The 22,642-nt window shown below is 41.2% G+C and overlaps 1 protein-coding gene across 16 annotated transcripts in view; it reads left to right on the top strand.

Moving 5' to 3' along the window:
- Window positions 1-21,335, top strand: part of LOC136442136 (unconventional myosin-XVIIIa-like) — a 127,369-nt gene extending 106,034 nt beyond the window's left edge. For 7 of the 16 annotated variants that reach the window (XM_066438831.1, XM_066438823.1, XM_066438796.1 and 4 more), the window contains 11 exons: window positions 7,457-7,708; window positions 7,925-8,038; window positions 8,205-8,321; window positions 8,680-8,763; window positions 9,186-9,272; window positions 9,665-9,907; window positions 10,377-10,513; window positions 10,769-11,785; window positions 15,004-18,006; window positions 18,374-18,406; window positions 19,361-19,472. In XM_066438831.1, coding sequence (XP_066294928.1) covers window positions 7,457-7,708; window positions 7,925-8,038; window positions 8,205-8,321; window positions 8,680-8,763; window positions 9,186-9,272; window positions 9,665-9,907; window positions 10,377-10,513; window positions 10,769-11,785; window positions 15,004-18,006; window positions 18,374-18,398 — 5,079 coding nt within the window. In that variant the 3' untranslated portion in view covers window positions 18,399-18,406; window positions 19,361-19,472. Of the gene's footprint in view, window positions 1-7,456; window positions 7,709-7,924; window positions 8,039-8,204; window positions 8,322-8,679; window positions 8,764-9,185; window positions 9,273-9,664; window positions 9,908-10,376; window positions 10,514-10,768; window positions 11,786-12,401; window positions 12,420-13,632; window positions 13,735-15,003; window positions 18,007-18,373; window positions 18,407-18,833; window positions 18,866-19,360 lie in introns of all 16 variants that reach the window. The other 9 variants (XR_010756973.1, XM_066438910.1, XM_066438804.1 and 6 more) reach the window with 9 other exon arrangements.
- The last annotated feature ends 1,307 nt before the right edge of the window (window positions 21,336-22,642 follow it).

Here is a 22,642-nt window from a genome sequence, read left to right as displayed (position 1 = left end):
GCATGCAACATCGCGAGAAACAAGTCAGGCAGAAGGTAGGTATGAGCATATGAGGTGATATATGTAACAATAGATAAGTTTAGTAAATGAGAGATAATTTTTCTACATTCTCCTATTACACATACCTTCCATTCAAACAAAGTGCTACATGTACAAGTATGCAGTAATGCTAATCTCTAAGCAGATCTATCGTGGCAAAGACAGTATCCAAATGGCAAAAATGGCCTATAAAACTGCTTTTGCCCTTTGGATACTGTCTTGGCCACTGATAGATCTGCTGGATTACAGTAATGCATCCATGTGTGAAAGGTATATTCACAATCTCTATTATTTACCTATCAGAAGGGTTGATACAACTATGTGCTTCATATGCTATTTAGATACGCATATCTTCAAACAGAGCAAATAATCATAGGCTATCTTGATGATGATATTCCACAGTTCAATAATACAAGTGTTCAGCTACTGCTTTCAGTAGGCTTCACTTAGGTCTGACATAATACAGAGGCGTCTAATCCTCCTAAGCTCCGAGAGTGTTTGTTCTGGAGTCTAACATATCTGTCAACAGCCCTGGCCACCAGACAGACTCATTCAACATATAGAGATCCCGCTGTAATTAGTGATGGACCAGGTAGGATTGTAGTGGAAGCCTTGTGGATTTAGAAAAAATCAAAAAGATAAATTATTCAAGAAGGGTTACTAAAAAGATAGATCAAAGCAACGTTGTTATTGTTGCACAACAAAACTGAAAAAATGAAGTGAAAGAATTGTATGAATTACAGTACCGATAAATTCAGTTTTCACATGCAACCCTTTATGGTCCTCTCTGGTCCATTCTATTTGCCATATGTGGAGTAAAGAAGATGATATTTAATTGCCTCGTTCATTATCTTGCCACAGCTCTCTAACTAGTCTGTTGGGACCGCCCATGTTTGGGTGATTGACAGGAAAAACAAATTGCTAGGTGAGGAATTCAGGAATCCAAGATTATGCCCAGCTAGAATTTGTCAATGAGCTTTCCTTGTCTTTCGGGTGGTGTTTATTTTGTACAAGTTCCAAGTAAGTGGAAAATTAGGGAATGTCAAACTCAGTAGAGCATTGCTGCTCTCATCTGCACATCAGTGGGAAATAGGAAATATGATATTTATGTTTCGCCAACGAAACATATTGTTTTTGTCAGGTTTCTTCTTCTTCTCCTTCTTCTTCTCCTTCTTCTTCTTCTTCTCCTTCTCCTGTCAAATCTTCACATCGCTTCTTGTCGGTCGTCCGTCGACCAAATTACCTGAAATTTGGTATGCAGGTAGAGTACGTGTATACCCCCAGACCCTTTTAAAATTTTTGTGATATAAGTTTTTAAAATGATTTTATGGAGGTTTTTTGGTCATTTTCAGACAAAAGTCGCACATGATGGCCTCCAGTGTCGTGGTGTTGAAACCTGAGGACCTGAAATTTGGTTTAGTTGTGCATTGGATATTTACCCAAAGGACCCCATTATTTTTTTTGGCATACACTACTTCAAAATGATTTATTTTGCAATTTTTTTATGCAATTTTTGGTTATTTTCTGTCAGGGCCAGCAAGAACTAGGTCATACTGTAACATAACACTTCCCATGTCTGGGACTTAAAACCAAGCAGATGTCAGGGGGTACCTCTACTAATGGTATTACAGAAAGTTATATGTACCTTATGTTACATGGTACCGATGTTATATTTGAGATGTAGGTACCTATAGGAAAGGTGACTACACCTGACAATTACTTATGCTAATGAGGACCTAATTCGCATAATGTATGCATAAAGTTGTATATCCCTTACCGTTAATGCTGCGGATGTCATCTTTGAGATGTAGGTACCTTTAGGAAAGGCGAACACACCTGGCCAGAAATTATGCTAATGAGGACCTAATTTGCATAATTGATGCATGAAGTTGTCTGTCCCTTACCGTAAAAGCTGCGGATGTCATCTTTGAGATGTAGGTACCTTTAGGAAAGGCGAACACACCGGGCCATAAATTATGCTAATGAGGACCACATTTGCATGATTTATGCGTAAACTTGTAATTCCCTTACCGGAAAAGCTGCAGATGTCAGATTTGACATGTACGTACCGTTAGCAAAGGTGATCACACCTGGCCATGAATTATGCTAATGAGGACCTCATTTGCATAATTCTTGCATTAACTTGTATTTCCCTTACCGTGGCAGCTGCGGATGTCATCCTTAAGATGTAGGTACCATTAGGAAAGGTGAATGCACCTGGCCAAAAATTATGCTAATGAGGACCTCACTTGCATAATTTATGCATCATGTTGTATTCCCCTTACTGTAAAAGCTGCGGATGTCATCTTGAACATGTAGGTACATGTAGGAAAGGTGAAAACACCTGGACATAACTTATGGTCATGAGGACCTCATTTGCATAAATTATGCAGAACCTTGGATTTGCCCAGGAGTTATTTTGGGACAGCCCACTTCTTGCATGAGGAGTATGGGCGAAACATCCTGAATTTGCTCTTAAAGCAAATGACGGCCAGTCTAGTTGTTTCTATGTTCTTATAATTCTATTATCTGTTGACAGCAGTTTATTCTGGAAATACTTAGTTAAGTATCAATGTGACATCAAAAAGTCTGGTCGTACTGTACTTTCCTATGTCATGTACATGGAATAGCTATACAGCCCAGTCTAGATGCATTGTGCATGAGGCAATTTGTAGCTCCTCCCATCTGCATGATTGACAAGTCCCTCCCACTTAATGTGATTGACAGGCCCTACTGCAGGATTGTAACTTGACACCAGAACATTCTTTTACCACAAAGACCAACATGTACATGGTAGGGGTGAATCAGTAACTCTATATAAAGGAGGGGTAATTCGATCAGAGCAAAATATCCTACACTTTCAGAAAATGTATTTATTGCACTTGCTTACTTCCCCCATATAGGTTTTGTATTGAAAAGATGAGATCAAGACCCGATGTCGTCTATTGTCTATAATTTTCATATTTTTCCTGTTATCAAAGTCCTAGCAATAAACAACAAACACTAAGTTTTAAGATCTTGATTAACTTCAGTAGCAAAGCAGAATGTATTGAATTTTATAGGCAAAACTACTCAAAGACATATAGTTGTGCCTAATATGGAATATTGGGGCAAGGACATTGTATAGAATGCCCTTGATTAGGGACTGGCATAGGCATTAGTGGTAAAGGCATACAAGCATAGCCCCCTCCCCCAGCACTAGTGATGAACTGTCCCCACCAGTCACCCCTGTTCCAGCCAGTTATCCCTCCAACAGCCCCAGTTCTGAGGTCCACCAGACCTGACATCCTCATTGCCCCAAAGGAGGAGACAGGACATTTTCCCACACCAAGATGTGTAGCGAAGCCTGTAAGAAGTACTGGGGAGTCAAGGTGAGGAATCTAACACCACGGTTGGAAGCGGATAGTAGGGAGAGTTGGAATAGCAGGGCTCCCATCAGAGAGGGGGGGAGGGCGCTGGCAGGGACATGGGAGACCCTCATAGCTGTTATAGTCCTGTCAAGCAGATGGTCAAGCTCTAATGCTGTGCTGATATGGGAAAAGACTGTTTGGGACATGCTGGTCACAAGTGAAATGTGAATATGGTACATGTCTTCTCAATATGGGCTGAGGTACAACAGTGAGTCTCTAAAGCCAGGGGCTATAACATTGGCACATCAACTTGTAACTATCAGTACTTCGTATCATGTATGTTTAGCTGTTTAGAGGTTCAGGGCTTTCAATATAATGCGTCATCTTTAATGACAAGACAGAGGAAATTGGTGTTTGTCTATAAAGCCTGAGAAAATGCATAAGCTCCATGGGGTAATGGCCTAATTTCATTCTAAAGGAAAATCAAAGACTTGGACTAACGACTGCAAAGACTGAAGAACTTGAAGGTTGTCTGTGTAGTGATAAGGAGACATCTAGCATTCCTCTGGGCAAGGTGTTGGTCTATGCAAGGATCCGATGTCCTTGGTCTATGTCCTTGTTTTATCAACACAGCAGTAGGTGGTGGGACCAGTACAGGAGCAGAGGTAAAAGTCAAGCAGCACCACCAGCTTTGTTGTTCTAATCTGAAGCTCATCAAAGTTTCTGATGTCTAAACCAACTTTCCTTACTTCCTGCCATGTGGAAAAGTTTAGGGAGAAAAGTGGGTTACAACAAGGAGCCACGTTCACAGACATATTATTGTAGTACCCAGTTTAACAGATGTTTTGTTCCAAAATGCATTTTAGCTATTCATTCCTTATGTTAATTTGATTTCTTGTTTGAGGAGCAGATATTATAAGATCTAGCATAATATCAAACATTGCAAACATGCATTGTAGACTACCAATACAAGACTTATACTGTTAAAGAAAAAAGAAGTAACATTATTTAATTTGCATTTGGATTAAGAAAAGCAAAGAACATGTCCCCGAGTTTGCAATATTCAGTATAGCATATTCAGTTCAAGCACATCTAACTATAACTAGCAGAATTGCAAACAATTCTCCCAAAAGTACTTATACCTATTGTTGACTTGTCTAAAGTAATATATTTTTTGCCATTGTGCCATCTGTTGTTAATCATGGTACAAGATAACCTTTACACCTACAGGCAACATACAGACTGAGTAATATTTATTATTGTTATGCACCACTTCGTTTCAGTAACAAGTTTTGACACAGTTAAACTTAGCCTGGAGGAAAATAGCAGTTCCCACAGTTTCATCAATTACACTGTGTATACTGTAAGTCATTCAGAACAAATTGCAATTAGCTTGGTGGCTCATAGTTTCATGTCAAGGCTGCCTGTTCCTATTACATTTTGAAATAGGCATTAACTGGTTGAGTAATTCGTATCATTGTTGTGTGAACAAAAAAAGTCAGTCAAGTTAATGACAAACTTAAGTCAGATAGTGAAGGTTGATTTTGATAACTTTTTTTTGTTTTGAAGGCCTGGCGTAGAATTTTACAGTGAAATGCCCTGCAAAGTGCTGGAGAACCAGCACTTGTGAATAAGTGTAAAGAATGAAGATGCAGAATTCTTGCCTGGTCTTAAGAAGGGAAAGACTTGAATGAATCTTTGACATAGGCTGTCGTGGACAAAAATTAGCTGAAAATGCCATTTTCTCCAGGAGACCCCAATGGATACTTAGCGGTTCCTCCCTAAACACCTTACAACTACAGTATGTACATTTAAATGATGTCATCGCCATGAGGATTACATCCAGGTGTGTTTGATCAACCTCCTTCCTGTGAAGAAAAAACTACCAGGAAATTACAGACTTTAAACCTCGGCTTTGACTTAATATGTCAAGTGGTTTTGATTTAGACCTGGTCCAAGTTTAGCCTCCTGAACTTGGATTCAAGTTATAGCTCTCCATAAAAGTGTCTTCTTACCACGACAGATTTTCCAATTAAAGTCTCATGTCTGCACATTTGTCCTATCTTATAGTCTTCCTGTCTTTTATCAAGAAGATATGACTTTCTGAATAGGTATTTTATCATGATTCATGAATGTCGATGGCATTTTTTACTGTCTGTAGAAGAGATACGGTGTTTGTGGAAGAGTTATGCCCAGTTAAAGTATTAAGGACCCTCGTCATCCTCTGTGTTATGTCTATGGTGGAAAAATATAGATAAGACTGGATGCCAAGACTCTCATCAAACAGACAGTAACACTCACCATATGTCTTATAGTGTCAGTTGAAAGGTCTTGGCTTGAGTCTCTTGTGTTTTTCAAAAAGGATCAGTCACTTCTGATGGGATTTCAGTGTATTGTACTTTCTTTGACCCTCCTTTCTTACGGTTTGAGATTCTGAAGAAAGATCAAGTGTGGAAGACAATAACTCAAACCAAAGAAGCTTTAACAAAATGTATATATATATATCAGTCCTGTTGTCATTGGAAGTTTGACATGAGACTGAAAGTCAAGTTAAATCCACAGGAAATGTGTATTATTTCAGGCAGCTGTGTTTTACATATTGATGACTTCTATTTTCATAGCAGCCCAGTCAAACTTTATAAATGTTCAGACCCTATACTATATACATATATGCCCACAGGGCTGTCTTATTAATGGTGGGCTCCACTTAGAAATCTAGATTGTGCGATATAAGAGTAGCTGTCAAGGTCATATGTTTTCTATTCTAGTTGAGTGCCCAGCTGGGTTGTCCCATATAGTCTGTAGAGAAAATGTAAATTAAAAGCTATTTTATTATGCAATCTGCAACTAACTCCTTGCTTCCTATCCGTGACACTGACTTTTAACATTTTGCTTTTGATCAATGATATACATGTACTTCCATCGCAGACCAGTCTGAGAGTGCTTAGCCATGTGTTACCTTTGTTGCCATTTCTGGTCCCGAGCCATTTATAGCTGACACACACACAAGGGCATATGATTGTCATCGGCATAAGGTGGCCTGGAAGGCAAAACATGACGTCATTGGGCACTGCTATGTTTCTAAAATCCTTCCTGTACTGACACATTACTGGTAATAGCCTTGAGCATGCTCATTGGGCACGTTTTAATAAGTACATATACTAAAGAAGATAGTTTGCTTCCTAATAGTAATACATAAAGATATACAGTGGTTCATTTGCAGCCCAATATGGCAGTTTCCCTATTTTGCTTACTGAGCTGCTGCTAATTTGAAACTCCATTTTGTATGGTCCTTATGAAAACTGCACAGTTGTCTTCTCTGATCTCTAGTTTGTATGGGCAGCCATGAGTTACAAACGTACATGTATGTGGGATCTGTATTTTGGACGTGGCAGCATGCCAGTGCATTATTAGCATGGTTAGGAAATAGCTGGACCAGCTCGGTCCTTATTCTATGTGAAAGTTATCCCCATAGCACATGTAATACAGGCCATGAAGTGGTCTCACAGGAACTAATTGGATAACCATGTCACTAATACCTTGTTCCGCCTGGTGTAGTGAACTTAATACATGTGATTCAGGGCAGTATTTACATATCAAAATACCACAATCACAGCTGAGGGTAAATGCTGCAGTGCCTCCAGTCATATGTAACTGTGTAATGACTGTTGTATACAAGTATTATGTATTAGAAATTAATTCTTAATTTTGTTGCTTTACAATGGAAGGTTCTTGAAAAAGCAACATTGAATAAATGACCAACTTTCACCTCAAGCTAACATTGACTGATATGGTTATGCCTTATTGTATAGAATCTTTTTGGACAAAAAATCAAGGATGGGAAAAAAAAGGGCATTGTTTGTACATAGTTTAAAAATGCTGTACTATAACACATACAAATGTACCATGGTAGCACATTCTACATTACAAACTGAATACTGGTATATAACATGTAGGTTTCACAAAGTTATAACACAAAGAAGGCTTGACTAGGATAACCATGCATCACTACTATTGACAAAAGGTGACAAACCCTGACCTTGTGTGACCTTTCCGTGTGTCCACAGATGAAGCAGCTGGAGATGCAGCTGGAAGATGAGCGCAGTGAGAAGTCCAGCCTCCAGGGAGTCAAGCGGGAGCTGGAGCTGAAGATCCGCGAGCTGGACGAGCGAGCGCCGAAGCGAGACGTGGAGAAGGAGCTGCGTCTGAAGAAGGACCTGAAGAGGACGCGGGCCCTGCTGCAGGACGCTCAGACCATGATAGAACACCTGAAGATGAACGCTCCGTCCAAACAACAGCTCAAGCAGCTCAAGGGACAGGTAAGGAACATTCTACAGACAATAGATTACTGCTTTCCTTTAATTCTGTGAAATTTGCAGGTCCTGGACCTGAACAGTAAAGCATAAAAGTACAACACACAGTTACGTGCTCAAGTAGTAACAATCAGATAATGGGCATTGAGTCAAAGCAAGGAAGCACAAGTACTATAAAAGCTGGATAGTAGTCTTACTCTAGCTTATTCCTTTTCTATCCAGCTGGAAGACTCGCAGTTTGCATGTGCAGCTGCTGTGAAGGCCAGGAAGGCCATTGAGTCTGAGCTGGAGGACCTACAACATCAACTGGATGAGACGTCAAAGACGAAGAATGAGGTAAGACAAAACTGCAAAACTCTTTACAATAATTTTAGAGTTAACACAAAGTGTCCTTATTGGTTGACTTTTGAAAAATTGAAATGTTAATGTCTAACAGAAAGGTTTAGCATGTGATTATGGTGTAAGAAAGGAAAGTTTTGTAAAGAGATGTTGGTGTTTTCAGGTGGAGCGTAAGATCGGTCAGCTGGAGAGGGAGAAGACCGACCTGCAGAGTAAACTGGAGGAGGATGGAGAGGAGATGGCTGAGCTGCTGAAGAAACACAAGGCTCTGGTCGCACAGGTGAGGTCGTCATCATCTCAGGGGGATTGGGGGAGGGGGGCTAGCACAACTTAGTCCTGAAATGTTCATGATAGAGTATGGTTAACAGTGATAAAACCCAGGTACGTTACCTTGGTTGCAAGCATTTGATTGACAGGAAGGGGTATGTTACCATAATTGGTAGCCAAAGACTGCTTTTTTTTTTGCAATCAGTTGTTTGTAACATCTCACAATTAGTTGAAACTATGAAAAGAAGTACTGTTGATGAGAATGCTTTGTTAGACTGCTTGGAGGATATACACATTATTTGGTTTAATAGTTGTGATACTTAGTGCAGTAAAGATCAGTAGAAGTGACTAACAAATCCTCTCTACTGCAGGCATCCCTGGATAAGACTCGGATAGCAGAGGATGCCTCACACATCGCCGAGCTGAATCAGCAGAAGGAGAACCTGGAGTCCACAGTCAGTCTTCTTCTCTTCTTTTCATTCTTGCCAAAGACTCAGTTCTGAACACTTTGAAAAAAAAAAGTTCAGTGATATCAAAGATACATGTACATCCTGCAGAGACTTGTGTTGGTGTAAAAGTTGATGTCAAAAGACATCAAAATTTGGCTTCAACTGTGTTTGTCAGGTCTACACAGTTGAGTTTTACACATAATTGAAAGAATGTTGCATTACAGCTGTTGTTTAACATTGTTATACCTGTATCTGTATTTGTATAGCTGATATAACTGTCCTTTTGCATAAGAGACCAGCTTCTGTATCTGTTTAGTCAGTATAACTGCCCTTCAGTGTAACACACCAGCCTCAACGTGGCCTTTTGTTGTATGAATACGATTCTTTCTGTTTTTATGTATCTCTCACCAGTGTCCTTTTCCTTCCAGGTAAGCGAACTGATGGACAAGCTGACTATCATGGAAGAGGGGTCAACTGGTGTTCCTCATGCTTCACTACTCAGGCTGGAGTCAAAGGTGAGGACACCTAGCAGGTGGTTCATGAAGTGCAGCTTGGATGACCCCAAAAATTCTATTCTGTTGAAGAAAAAGGTCACTCATGTTTGTAATCCTGTCAGGCCAGAGTTTACAGTGATTAGATACGTATGTAAGAAGAGTATTTAAGGTCCGTTGATGAAGGTTAGATATCCAGGTAAAAATAAGATACGCAAGATAACAGTTACCCAACCAACTTGATAGAATTTGGAAACGGACAGACATTTTATGTAGCATCCACTACCTTTCTTTAGGGACACTGTGCGAGATCTGTAGACAACGATGTACATGTAGACTTGGAGTACAATGTGTAAGGTTGCTCATGACAGTATAGTCTGTATGTTGTACTTAGATGCCATTTCTTTTAAACACAGATTCGTGACCTTGAGTCGAAACTTGACCTTGAGCGCACCACGAAGCATCGTCAGGAGATCCAGGTGGGGCGCCTGAAGGAGAACATCCAGCGCCTGCAGGAGGAGCGCGACAACTTGGACGCCTCCAAGCAGCGGCATCAGGAGATCACGCGGCGCATGGAGCGCCAGCTGCGCGACTCGCGGGAGGAGTTCTCGGACTTGCAGAGGAAGGAGACGGAGGCAACGCAGAAGAAACATGACCTGGTGAGACTTGTTCTACCATCAGGCCTAATGGTTTTATACCTTATGATACAGAAATCTTATTGTTTGTTACATCTCCCGCCAATTTGTACTGGCGCACATGTGCACTGGGCTCCAAGGAGCACTGGGGGTCATTCTGGGTTGTGCAGGAAGTGCAGTTTACAGGAGTTGTGCGCATGTCAGTTTATGTTCCGAGTCAGAGGGACTTGACCAGTCAACACTGATAACGTCTGATTGCATTATTGTCTTTAAGAACTGAATACTAGTACACTTAGCTGTGCCGACAGTAATTAATTTGGATGAAATACTTATGACAATTATATTCTCATTAAAGATCAAAAGGTTGCTTTTTAAAAATTTTCCCAATTAGTTGCTATCGTTTTGTTGACATCCAAAGTCAAAGACAGTAACATTTTCACCATTTTCTGAACTACATTTTCGCATGTTTTCAAACCCTATTGTTGTCCTGTAGGAAATGGAGATTGCAGAGATGGAGGGTAAGAACGATGGACTCCAGGCGGACCTGAAGCTGGCGTTCCGACGAATCGCAGAGCTCCAGGCAGCGCTGGAGGACGACGTGTCGGACAGTGGGGACGACGACAGCAGAAGGTGAGAACTCACTCGACATCACAATCTCCAAGCAGATCTGCTGGTTGGCAAGTTTTTGTTTTCATGGGCCAAAACTCTCGGGTTGGCCCATGGACACTTTTTCAGCCCATGGATACTGTCTTGTCCACCAGAAGATCTGCTTGGAGATTATTGACATCATATAGTTTAATTGCATTATACAAATGTAGTTTCAAAAAGTTGTGTTAAAGGAATATTGCTTCTCTATCTGATATAGAATCTTTGTGTTTCCTGCAGTGAAAGCGAGATCTCGGACGACGAAGAACTGACAGAGCTACGCAAGAAGTTCCGTGCAAGAAGCCGTGATTGGAGCGACGACAGTGAAAGCGAGAGTGAAGAACCAAAGAGGCCTACTCGCAAACGCTCCTCGTCTCCCGATGCCACTGTACCCAAGGAGAATGGAGACTCGTCGCACCGCTCATCAAACCGCTACAACCTGGACGATGATGATTCCGTGTTTACAAAGAAGTCGTCGTGGAGAGATTATATCAACGAAGACGACAATGACGTAGACTTGGAGTACAATAGAGAAACGAGGAGAGCTTGGAGAGAAAGTAGCGCTGATGCTGATGACGAGGAAACGGTTGTTAAAAAGCGGGCAAACAGGTCGTCTTTTTCCTGCCTGAATGACATGGAAGAGGAGGACACCTCAACAGATCTGAAGAAATCCGCCATCATAGATAGCTCCTCGAAGATTGAGACAACCGTGAAAAGTAGCACTACGAAGACTGAAACCAAGGCAACGGAAGACGGGGTAGAGGATGACAGCATAGAAGCATCCATCGAACGAGACATTGCAGAGATGAGAAAACGGCACCTACTTAGCAAGACTGCCAGTGAGGAGCAGGCAGACTCCCCTCCAGAAGACAGAAAGTGGAAGCTATCAGACGGTACAGACTTAGACTCCTTACTTAAAGACTCCTCCTCGCGACACAGTAGACTCACGTTGACCGACGACGAGAAGGAGGAGATATCCACCAGACAAACGCGGCTAACGGACAACGTGAATGACAGTCGTAGCAGTAGAATCTCCGCCGTGAACGAAGAGAACCGTATACGCAAGAGCAGGTTGCTGGACGACAGTCCGGATGATGTGGTCACGAGAAATCGGCGGCTGCTTGATGACGAGATTACATCTGACGTACCCAAAGATGGCCTAGGTTCGGGGACTCGGACCATGCACATAGGTGGCAAGACAGAACCTTCAGACAACAGCCTAGACCAGGTGGACGCTGCAGTCTTACAAAGTCCCAGGTAAGTTCTTCAGCCAACCATTCCTCATTGCTGTATTTTTGTTGATGTATCTGTGGCTGAATGACAGACGTAGCTCTAGATTTACTGTGTGTGAATGGATTGCTTTAGACAATTGTTGTAGTCCGTCCAATACTTTCTACTAGGAACTTGCTGAAATGTAGAAACAATCCAACATCCTCCAATTTTTTGAAGAACCTTTGCTTACCTTCACCTGTTCTTTGGTACACTTTTTATTTTGCGATTATCCTTTGGGGGAAGCACCTAAAAATGTTCCTACTTTTCACAACTTCCTTGTCGAGAGTCCTTGTGCTTGTAGTGTAGAAATTTTTATCACAATCCCCAGAGCCATCAGATTAAGACATTTATCTATTGATCTAGTCTGTTCTAAATTTGCAAACACCATGAAAAATCCCAATTGACATTTGCCCATATTCAATTGTGAAAAAGTAAATGCCACTTTCCCATGCACTCCTCAATGATTTCTTCCTTTAGAATCACAGTGTTCCAGTAGAAGTTCAGTTTCATCACATCCTTATGCCGACTCACTGATCTTGACCTTCTTCCTATTACCTCTGATTTCAATATTTTTTGTTCTTGCTTTGCCACGCTTCCTAAGGAAAGACACTAAGTCATGGTACGTTCTTTTCCATTCTTCGTAGTGTCCTCACTTGCAGTTATGTTTACTAACATTATTTTTTTATTACTTTGATTTGCTTATCTATGTTTAGTCTTAATCTTTACTACTTTCTGTTTGAAGACTTGCACATTGTCAGCAATGTCATGCTTGTCAGATTGTAAGATATAGATGCATGAGATATCCAGAAATAACAGTATGGTTTGCTTTGTAACTAATTTGTAAAAAGTCTCTGTCTATTCAAATGCAGAGAACATTGTACATTGGTAACATCATTATGAATAAACAAATGTTTTGAAATGTCAATTTGAACTTGCAGTTGAACAAATTGAAGTGTATAACCATGCCTTTGCCGCACGTCTTCCTTCCTATACACTAACCCCTCTTACCCTCAAATTTACTCTGCCTCTTGTCCCTATGGAGAATGATGGGAAAGGTTTTTACCCCAAGTTGCATGTTCGGACATCTTGTATAAAAGTGTAATGATAAGATATTTTGAAGAAAAAAACATGTATGATGCTGTAGAATGCTGCAAATCAGTGTTAATACTGAATATAAAAGGTATGAAATTGCATGAAACGGTAACATGCCTGTATGCTGAGAAAATTTGACATGTTGCTGTGTAGTGTAGATCCCCTCTTGAATCAGACTCTCTAATTGCACCAAACCAGCAGTAGTGTTGCATGGCAGAGGTGGCTCTCCTCACAATGGGCTTAATCTGGTGTTCCTCCGTGGTGTTTATCGTGACCCACTGTTTCTTCTCATAGCACATATCAGTGGGAGCCACAGGAGGGATGATGATGGGGATTTGTTGTCCTATTTGATAACAAGGAAAACTGATAGTTGAGAGAAATGTAGGCATTCTTTGGCCATACAAATTTCCGGTCTCAGAAGAAAATTCTTTTAAAAAATATACAGCAAACCCATGGTTGGAGCAACTTAGTAGTGTCTTCTGACCCAAAAATGTTTTGCTCAACTGTTGTATTTTTCATTTTCATCCTTTCTTTGTGGTAGGCCCTGGAAATTATTGGTGACACCTCAGGGATGAGCCTTTTTGTAGCTTACTTTGAACTACTATAGAACTATGAAGGAGTTGTGGTAAAGACCTTACATGGCACAAATCCTTAAGTAGTGTCCATCATTCCCTTCCTGGGTTCACACTGAGATGTGCACTAACTCCCCCCTCTCTCTCCTCCCCCTACGGCGGCCTCAGCACGCTGAATGCTGAAACAACTGTATTTTTCGTCCTGTTTTTCATCGTTCTCTTTCTCTACCATGTACTCCTCTGACCTGGAAGCTCCGTTTCCTGAGGAGGGTAGGGGACCATCTTTCACTCCTTTGAAACATCTTAGATCCATAGAGATCATATTACTCCTCATTTACATATCTTAGTACTCATTATCTGCAAAGACCACCTCCATATCATCTTAGTCCCTGTTCGTGTTATCTTCCTTGAGTATACTGTAAACGCATTTATGTTTGTGGTGATTTAATGTTTGCAATTGTCACTGTAACCTCTTCACCATGAATTTAAAAATCACTGTGAAAATGCTTCTTCTGTCTTCTGCCCGCCTACCCCCTTGTTTCAACTTAAGACCACTGCGAACACTCCATTTTCTCCCTGCCGCAAAATCAAATCATCGCAAACTTAAATGCATCTACAGTATCTATTTCCTCCATCCTCTCTCTACACAACTTCAAGACATCTCCACCATACAAGTACTGCTCTTTTCCCTACCATTCCTTTTTTCAAGTCTTCTTTATTTACAATTGGCGCCAATTCCACCTCTAATTTCTACCCTGCTTTGACATGGCCCAACAGCTTATTGAAAGCACAAACAGAAATGGGGGTGGAGTTCATCTCCTTTTGAATAATACATCAGCAGTAGCAGCAACCTAACCTGTGTTCTGTTGGCATCTCTCTTTCCTTCCAGACTGCTGTGTACCTATTCTATTGTTCTTTTTCTTCCCTCCCAAGAGTAAGAAGCGACACTTCTGCTGACTACTTCTTTATGTCTCATTTCAGCATGGAACTTCACTCTATTTTAGTAGCGAGAGTTTACACAGCACGCTAATTTCTACGTACATGTAGCTGTACTGTTTATCTCATTGTATTTGTTGTATTTGTACATTTAACATATGTTTGTTGTTTTAGCACTCATTATGTTTTTTACCTCACAGTGTAGTTGAAGAACTTGACAAGCATTTCAGTCATATCACAAATGTACCTTTTCACAACCTTTCTACTATTGACCCCAAGCACTCTTCAAGTGTGACATACTATTAGATATGCATAATTGGTTGTGTGTGTAATGATAGTGTTGTGTGTGAAAGAAGGTTAATCTTTCAAAAACTACATGTACACCTCTACTTTGTTGGCACTTTTTACACAGTTTTCCTAAATACTTGAAAGCTCTTTATATTCGGCAGCTTACCATGCACAATAGCACTACAGCCATGCATATTTTCATGTCTTTTCTTCTTCATAAGCACCTTTCTTTGCATTTCTGTCAGTTTAATTTCTTCTGCTTCTCTTTCTTTTTCACCCCCTTTGTTTCCCCTTCCCTGTGCCCCCCTCCCCCAGCTCCACTCTCTCCAAGTATAGAACAAGGTTCCAAGACCCAGAGCTTGCCTTATTGCTAAACGATAATGCTAGTGATGATGAGATTGAACTCACATCATCACTCTCTAAAAAGAGTAAAAAGCATTCAGAGCTAGAAGACAAAGATTTCCTGCCCAAATCAAAAACAAAACTGTCGTCCGTTCCAGATGACGATGACGACGACATAATGAAGTATTTATCAAAAAGATACAAAGGACGTTCAGAGTTAGAAGACAAGGACTTTCTTCCAAAGTCGAGAACCAGGGTGACGTCAGACTTTGATGAGGATTTTGTCCCGTCTATGGTCATCTATGGAACAAAAGGTCGTTCAGAACTGGAGGACATGGATTTTCTACCAAAGTCCAAAACAAAATCGTCAGCAAAAGATGGGGTTGAAGATGACATTTCCTCCCTGCTTTCTAAAGGGAAGAAAACTCTTTCAGACCTGGAGGACAAAGACTTTCTTCCAGTGTCCAGAGTTAAGTCTCCAATCAAATATGAAAAGCTGGAGAATGTGGAAAATGATAGTGAAGAAGGGTCCAGTAAAAGCACTAAAACTTCAGAGTTAAAAATGGCAGAAGACACAGAACCTACAATCAATCTATCCGAGGTACAAAAGTCGTCAGAAATTAAAGATCTGTCTGCCCAGCCTGTTACTGATAAGGCAAAAGTGGATGCTTCAAAAGATGAAACAAAAGACATGATGGATGATGATGAGGTTGCAACTCTGTTAGCTAAGCGGAAGAAAGACCAGTTTGAGGAAGAGAAGAAAAAGGTTAGCCCGGAACCTCAGCAGGCTGTGACGGCTGCAGACTTGATGGAGCCAGACGATGTGGCGTCCTTGTTAGCGAAGCGTAAGAAGGGTCTGAGTGAGTTAGAGAACAAGGGGATACTGCCCAAGTCCAAATCCGAGACGTCATGGCTGGATAAGGAGCTTCCTGCTATCGTTCCTGAAAAAGCTGGACCGAAAACAACAGCTAAGGAAGAAGTGAAAACAAAAGCAGAAACTGTGAAAGAGAAAAAGGTTACGACCAAGGGCAAAACTGCAGAGCCCTCCGCTGAGGTGAAACAGAAGGTAGCATCAGATTTGTCTCCAGGCATTCAAGACAATAAGACTGCAACTCCAAAATTGGTATCTGAGGAACCAAACCTGCTATCAAGGCCTGTAGAAGTCACCAAGGAAGTTAAGATGGAAGAGCTGACAGATGATAAAGCGATAAAGCGACAGTCCTTCTTGGAGAAATACACTGAAATAGCCCTCGCTAAGGATGACACCTTACCCTCTCTATTAGCCCAAGATGTTAAAACAGTTTCTAAGACAGGTCAAGAAACTAAAAGTGTTTCTAGAACAGACAAGGAAGCTAAGATTGTTTCCAAGGCAGACAAAGAAACTAAAAATATTTCCAAGGTGGCTTCAGAAACTAAAGATGTTTCCAAACCTGCTGAAGCAAAAAAAGATTTGTCTGTAGTAGGTATCAAGAAAACGCCTGTTACGAAAGATGAAATAGGGATCTCTAAGATTCAGGAGAGTAAAACTGTCTCCAAAGCAAAAGGAGAACTTAAGACTGTTTCCAAGACGGTACAAGAAATGAAAACAACTAAGACGGTACATGAAACAAAAACAGTACCTAAGAAACATGAAGAAGTTAAAAGTGTACATAATGAGCCAGAACCTGTTTCCAAAGGTCTTAAAGAAACTAAAAGTAGCTCTCAAGAAGGAAAAGAGCCAAGCCTTACTGAGGCCCTCCGTGCTGCAAATAAACAGAATAATCTTGACTTGATAAAAAGTAAGGTTGAGATTAAAAATGAGCTGCAGAAGATTTCCCTCGATGTCCAGGAACTGATGTCTGCAGCATTCCAACCCAGAGACTCTGACACTTCAGATAAGAAGGCAGGACGGGTCACCACCACCCTGACCAAGGAGTTACAGTCTCCCACCAAGACTGAGAAAAAGGCAGCTGCCACGGATAGTGGTACAGTCCAACCAAAGAAAAAAGTAATTTTCTCAACCTTGAAGCAGGATTTACGGTCCCCTACGAAAACCAAAACAGAATTTCCTTTCGAACCCCAGGCTAAAACGGAGGAGAAAGTTCGAAAGGTGTCCAGTCTGACCACCGAGCTGAGGTCGACCGGCCAGGGTGCCAAAGAAAGCAAACCTCCAGAACCGAAGCCTCCAGAACCACCTGTTCAACAGCCCCACGTTCCCAAGTTCAAAAAGATCACCCCACCTGCGTCTCACTCTGCGGATGGCGAACTGTCCCACAGTTTGTTTGGTCTCATGAACAAGCCATCAAAATTCAAGAGAGGAAAAGTTTCCGCTAAGTTTGAATCACAGAGTTCTAATGTTGAAACTGTACTACCAAAGGCCTATAATACATTTCCCCGTTCCAAAAAAACTGAAACAGTTCAGAAGGAGTCTACAGTTCCATCAGAAAACAAAGTCATAAAAGCTGATAAAGACAAGACTACAGTTCAGAAGTCTTTAAAACAAACAGAAGCCAAAGCTGAAGTTAAAAAGGCTGTGCCTGATGTAAGCAGTGTTAAAGAGAATAGAAATGTCCCCGATACAAAAGGCGGGAGATCTAGAGCTAGAGACTCACCAAAATCCCAGGAAAGGCGTACGGAAGCATATAAGGCAGCTACAAAAATCAACGAGCCGATAAAACCAAACCCAATCATGATACGACAACCGTCCCTTCCGCAAGATATTGAAACACCCACCGAATTCCCTAAAGAGTTAGTTAAGTACGGCGCCGGTGTCAAGGACGAAACTCCTAAAAAAGCCAGTGGCCCCAAGAAAAAACCCTCGGCTGTCTTACAAGCTGCCCTGTTCTGGGAGTCTAGAGTTGATGTTAAAAGATCTGGTAGCCCTGTGCCCAGACCGTTTAGCCCTGAACCCCAAACAAATGGCAAGAAGGCAAGCTCTGGTGGGGTAAGCAAGCAGGGTGCAGCACAGAGTGAGTCTCAGCTATTTTCTAAGTCCACGTGAGTCCACCCGTCCTATCCCTTTGTCTCCTGTGTAATACTGGTCTACCCATCTCTGTTCAGTCTCTGTTGTGAGATACAGAGATGTGCATGGCCATCCCTTCTCTTCACTTGTCCCCCCTGTATGTGCCCTTGTGGTCCCACACAGGTGTATACATGTACAGCCTGGACTAAGATACCATACAGGGTTGTAAAGTGTCTGTAACATCCAGTTTGCTTTTGTTTTGTGACTGCTTGCTTCATTTCTGTCAGACTTTCCTCTCTTATGTCTTTCTTTTCTGCTTTTCCTTTTCACAAATTAAGCATGTCATCTCTCCTGTGTTGTGTCTTCTCATCATGTACCTTCTCTCTTCTTGTGTTTCTGTAGCATGATAAGAAAGCACAGGCCCTGACTCACAGGGTACGTCACACACCATATTCCTTCTCGCTCTCTTGCCTGCAGTTTGCTGTGAGGTTGTATGGGGGCACTTTGCCATGGTCGTCAACAAGAGGGCAACCTTGTAGCATGGTCATTTGAACAAAGTTCTAGGTCATTCAGAAATTCTGTATCTAAGACCAACTCTCAAATCATGCCTTTCTTTACAATTGGGGTCAGAATGAAAATGACTGTCCAGTATGTGATTCTGACTGAAGAATGAGTGACGTAGCAGCGCCCTCTGCTGACCATAATGGCATTGCATGGTTTGGCTCCTTGACAGTTGGATGTTTCTGAAGAGTGCAGTGAAGATGTAGACACACCACACAACTCACACCCTGACTACCCCCCTCCCCCTCACAGCTCGGACCAACCTTCTAACCTCTCTCTCACTCTGTTCTTGCCTCCTCAGACGAGGGATATACAGATCAGAACTGCTTTTTGGTAATGCACAATTCCCTCTTCTTCTGTGCATCTGCCTGCTTGCCTGTGAGCATGGTTGTACTGGCATGGAGTCTGCATTTTTCATTGTTCAACATCCATATATAGCCTCTTCAAGCAGTATCTATTGCAGTGCATGTCGAATCTGGCATCTGGAAAACTTTTGAATGAAAACTCGATGTCACTGAGATGGTGAAGTATTTAAAACTGCAGAAACTAAGGGTGCAGTTGAGCCTGTTCTAATGATACAACAGCATGGTATTTGTGATGGATGTGATGATGATGAAATCAACTTACTATACTGTACTGATTATTAACCTTGCCATGTTAACACATGTATGCTCACCTCATTTGTATGTGTTGATGCTGACCCTGGTGTTTCTAACAGCATGGATGCAATGCATTTGTGATGGCATGGAAGCTACCTTTAATAAGTGATGTCCATTGGACTCATAAACATCAGTACTCATCCTTGTATTCCCTGTTGCCCCTCTGCAGAGTTGAAGTAGCCCCCGTGCGACACACCAAGATCACTAAACACGCTCCTCAGGTACCCAAGACCTTCACCTCCACCGCCAAAGTCTCGTTTTCGCGCACCCCCTCCACGTCCAAACCCGAACCTCCCCCCAGGTCGCCTGAAGCCCCCCAGCAGAGAAAGAAGTACACCGATTCCGAGTTCTTATGAAGAGAGGGGGGAGATGAAAATAAGTATCTGGGGTAGTGTAACTATGGGCACCGTATCTGTCATTGTGTATACAGAATGTGAAAATAATGGTGGTAAGGGGAGTTAAGAAATAGGGTTACATGTATTCGGTTTTACACATAATGCACAATCAGGAATACACTTGTGGGGAAATTATATATTCCTTTCATGTTCCTTTGTAATACGCATCAATCTATGAACATAAGATTACAATACGGTAACCATCCAATACAATGTATTGATGCATAGTCCATGTACATGTACATGTATGATGGACACAGGGTTTATGTCAATCCTTATTCAAAGACGGAGAAAATTCAGAATTGCAACCAGTACAAGTTGCACTATAAATAAAGTGTAGTCAATTGTTACAAGTTAGAATAAATTTGTCTCTACATGGAGGTTCTATAGGAGAAATCAGTAGGACTGTATGAACAGGTGAATGTGAACGTACTATTTACCAATTCACATGAATGTCAGTATATAACAGTGTATAACCTCTGAACAACTTGTATTTTGCTTTACTTTCAGTAAGAAATTCAGAAGTAATGCTTTTGTTGGATGAACTAGGATATCTATGAAAGCAGAAAAACAAACAATAGCAAAGATATGGCTTATGTTCCTAGTGTTCAGCTTAAAGGTATATAGCAAGCTTACGAAGGCTTTGGAATTGAATAGTGGTAGTTGGAGTGACATTACTCATTGCTAGGGCAGTACTGGAGTAAGAGTTTATTTGCTGTTCTGTGATTGCTATCTCCTCTGTTTTTTACCTCAAGTATACAATGTCAATGGTGACGAACAATGTAAAAGACTGGCTATGGCTTTATCCTCTAACTTATATGCTAATGATTAAGATAAAAGTCCTCCAGAGCTATAGACTGGAACCCAGTCATTACTACAGGTGTTAAAAGATGATTTCCTAGCTGTATATACTCATTGATGTATGAAGTTTGGCTTGACTGGTGACCAGGCTAGCCCTGGCCCCACCAGTCACTGCAGCTGATTCAATATGGTAGCATTATGCAAAATAGGCTAGGCTATTCCAATGTTAAAGATTTGTCAACATAATATAATACATACTTTTATTACGTTATTGTAATTTTTGTTTTTGTTTGAAGAGTTGAGAGTCTTTTTTATAGGTAGACTTGAAATAGGTTTTGGTCAGCTTCTTGACATAGCAACCTTCTGTATCCAAAGATGATTGTGTCCCTATAGGGGTTGTATTCATGTATGACTCGTGCTAGCAACTGGACCAGGCAGCTGCTACTGATGGTCTATCTACACAAAATATATTTCCAGTATTATTGAATGTCTGCTCCTTTGTATCTTTTCTTTCTGCCTATGCACTGTACTTACTGGTGGTAAGTACTAAACGTTATAGTGCATCATATGCATGATTTCCTCTTTCAAAAGTTACGGAAACAAGAACATTGAACGGAAGCATCTAGTATATACTAGTAAGGACCACTTGAGGCTGGTTTTGCAAATGAAGCATTTAAATGAAGTTTCTGTGACAAAATTCGCCATCTGTTTATAACTTGCCATATATCTGTATCACATGACATATCCTTTAGCATCATTTGGTCTGTTGTTGTTTTACAGCTGTGCTCTTGGCGTATGGTATCACAGTGTCACCAAGCAGTTTGTTGGTGCAGTGCAGACAATGCACTGAAAGTGTCACTCCAATGCAATACAAACAAAAAGCTGTAGCATCTTCTTCATTCTGAACTTGATTTGTATAATAAAGGTACATCATATCATGGTTTATCATTCCATGGGTGAATTGTTTTTTCTTGTCTTTACATTTGAATGAATGAATGGATGGATGGATGGATGGATGGTTAATGAATGAATGGATGGTTAATGAATGGATGGATGGTGAATGAATGGATGGATGGTGAATGAATGGATGGATGGTGAATGAATGAATGGATGGTGAATGGATGGATGGATCTTGGTTTATTTCATACCCTAACAAACTACATCTAATGTTTCCAAGACCATGACTTTATTTACCCAACTCTACATTCGGTAAGGATGGTCCAGCCCACAATGGCAGTTAATGAAGAGGAAGTAAGGGAGTAGGGTTAAATGTATTCTGTGTGTAGAGGTGTTGCACTTTTTACCAACAAGATTGTAGAGTTGTAGAGTTAGTATCTGTCTGGATGATCTTCACCCCGACCAATCGAACCACGTGAATTGCATTGAAACTCAGATTCGTATCAGCCATTTCCCGACAAATCCCTTTCTAACTTGCGTTAACGACTACATCTGACCAAACAAACTCGCCAGTGAGATGGTGGAAGGTGTCAGCTTTCCAAATATGTTTTCAGATTGGCAATTTTGGCACTTTGGAAGTGATTGAAAGCGACCGCGATTTAACGTTTAGAGAAAAGTAGTAGAAACTATTTTTTCTAAACGTTAAATCGCGGCCGCTTTCAATCACTTCCAAATAAGTGCCAAAATTGCCAATCTGAAAACATATTTGGAAAGCTGACACCTTCCACCATCTCACTGGCGAGTTTGTTTGGTCAGATGTAGTCGTTAACGCAAGTTAGAAAGGGATTTGTCGGGAAATGGCTGATACGAATCTGAGTTTCAATGCAATTCACGTGGTTCGATTGGTCGGGGTGATCTTGGGACATGCCTCCTGAGCTGAACCTATCCAAGAAGTGATAAAACTGGTCACCTCAGAGCCAGACCTGGCCTGGAAGTGCCCTGGCCCTAGAGGACGTCCTAGAAGAAGATGGAAGGACCAAGTCTTAACAAACATTGGCTTTTGTCCATTTAGAATGGCTTGTTTTACATTGATGCAGGTGGGTTCCAAAAAGGATTCTGGACTGAAGAGATTTCCTTTTCAAATTTTCGGACGGTATCACAGCGACCTCTGTCAGACATTGAGAGAACTGGAGGGCAATAAAGGTGTCACTTGTGAACTGAGGCCTCCGTTAGCAAATTGTTCTGCACACTGAGTGCGGAATGGACAAGAAGAATTGGGGATCGGCGTGAAGTATAATACCTCGTGTAAGGTATACTGTTCCGGTTTTGATTTCTCATGTTGTAAACGGCGCGGTTCA

Source organism: Branchiostoma lanceolatum, chromosome 1, assembly GCF_035083965.1.
Source record: "Branchiostoma lanceolatum isolate klBraLanc5 chromosome 1, klBraLanc5.hap2, whole genome shotgun sequence".
In the NCBI taxonomy this organism is placed as follows: Eukaryota; Metazoa; Chordata; class Leptocardii; order Amphioxiformes; family Branchiostomatidae; genus Branchiostoma; species Branchiostoma lanceolatum.
Note: the sequence above shows the minus strand (reverse complement) of the source record. Positions and strands in the feature narration are given on the sequence as shown.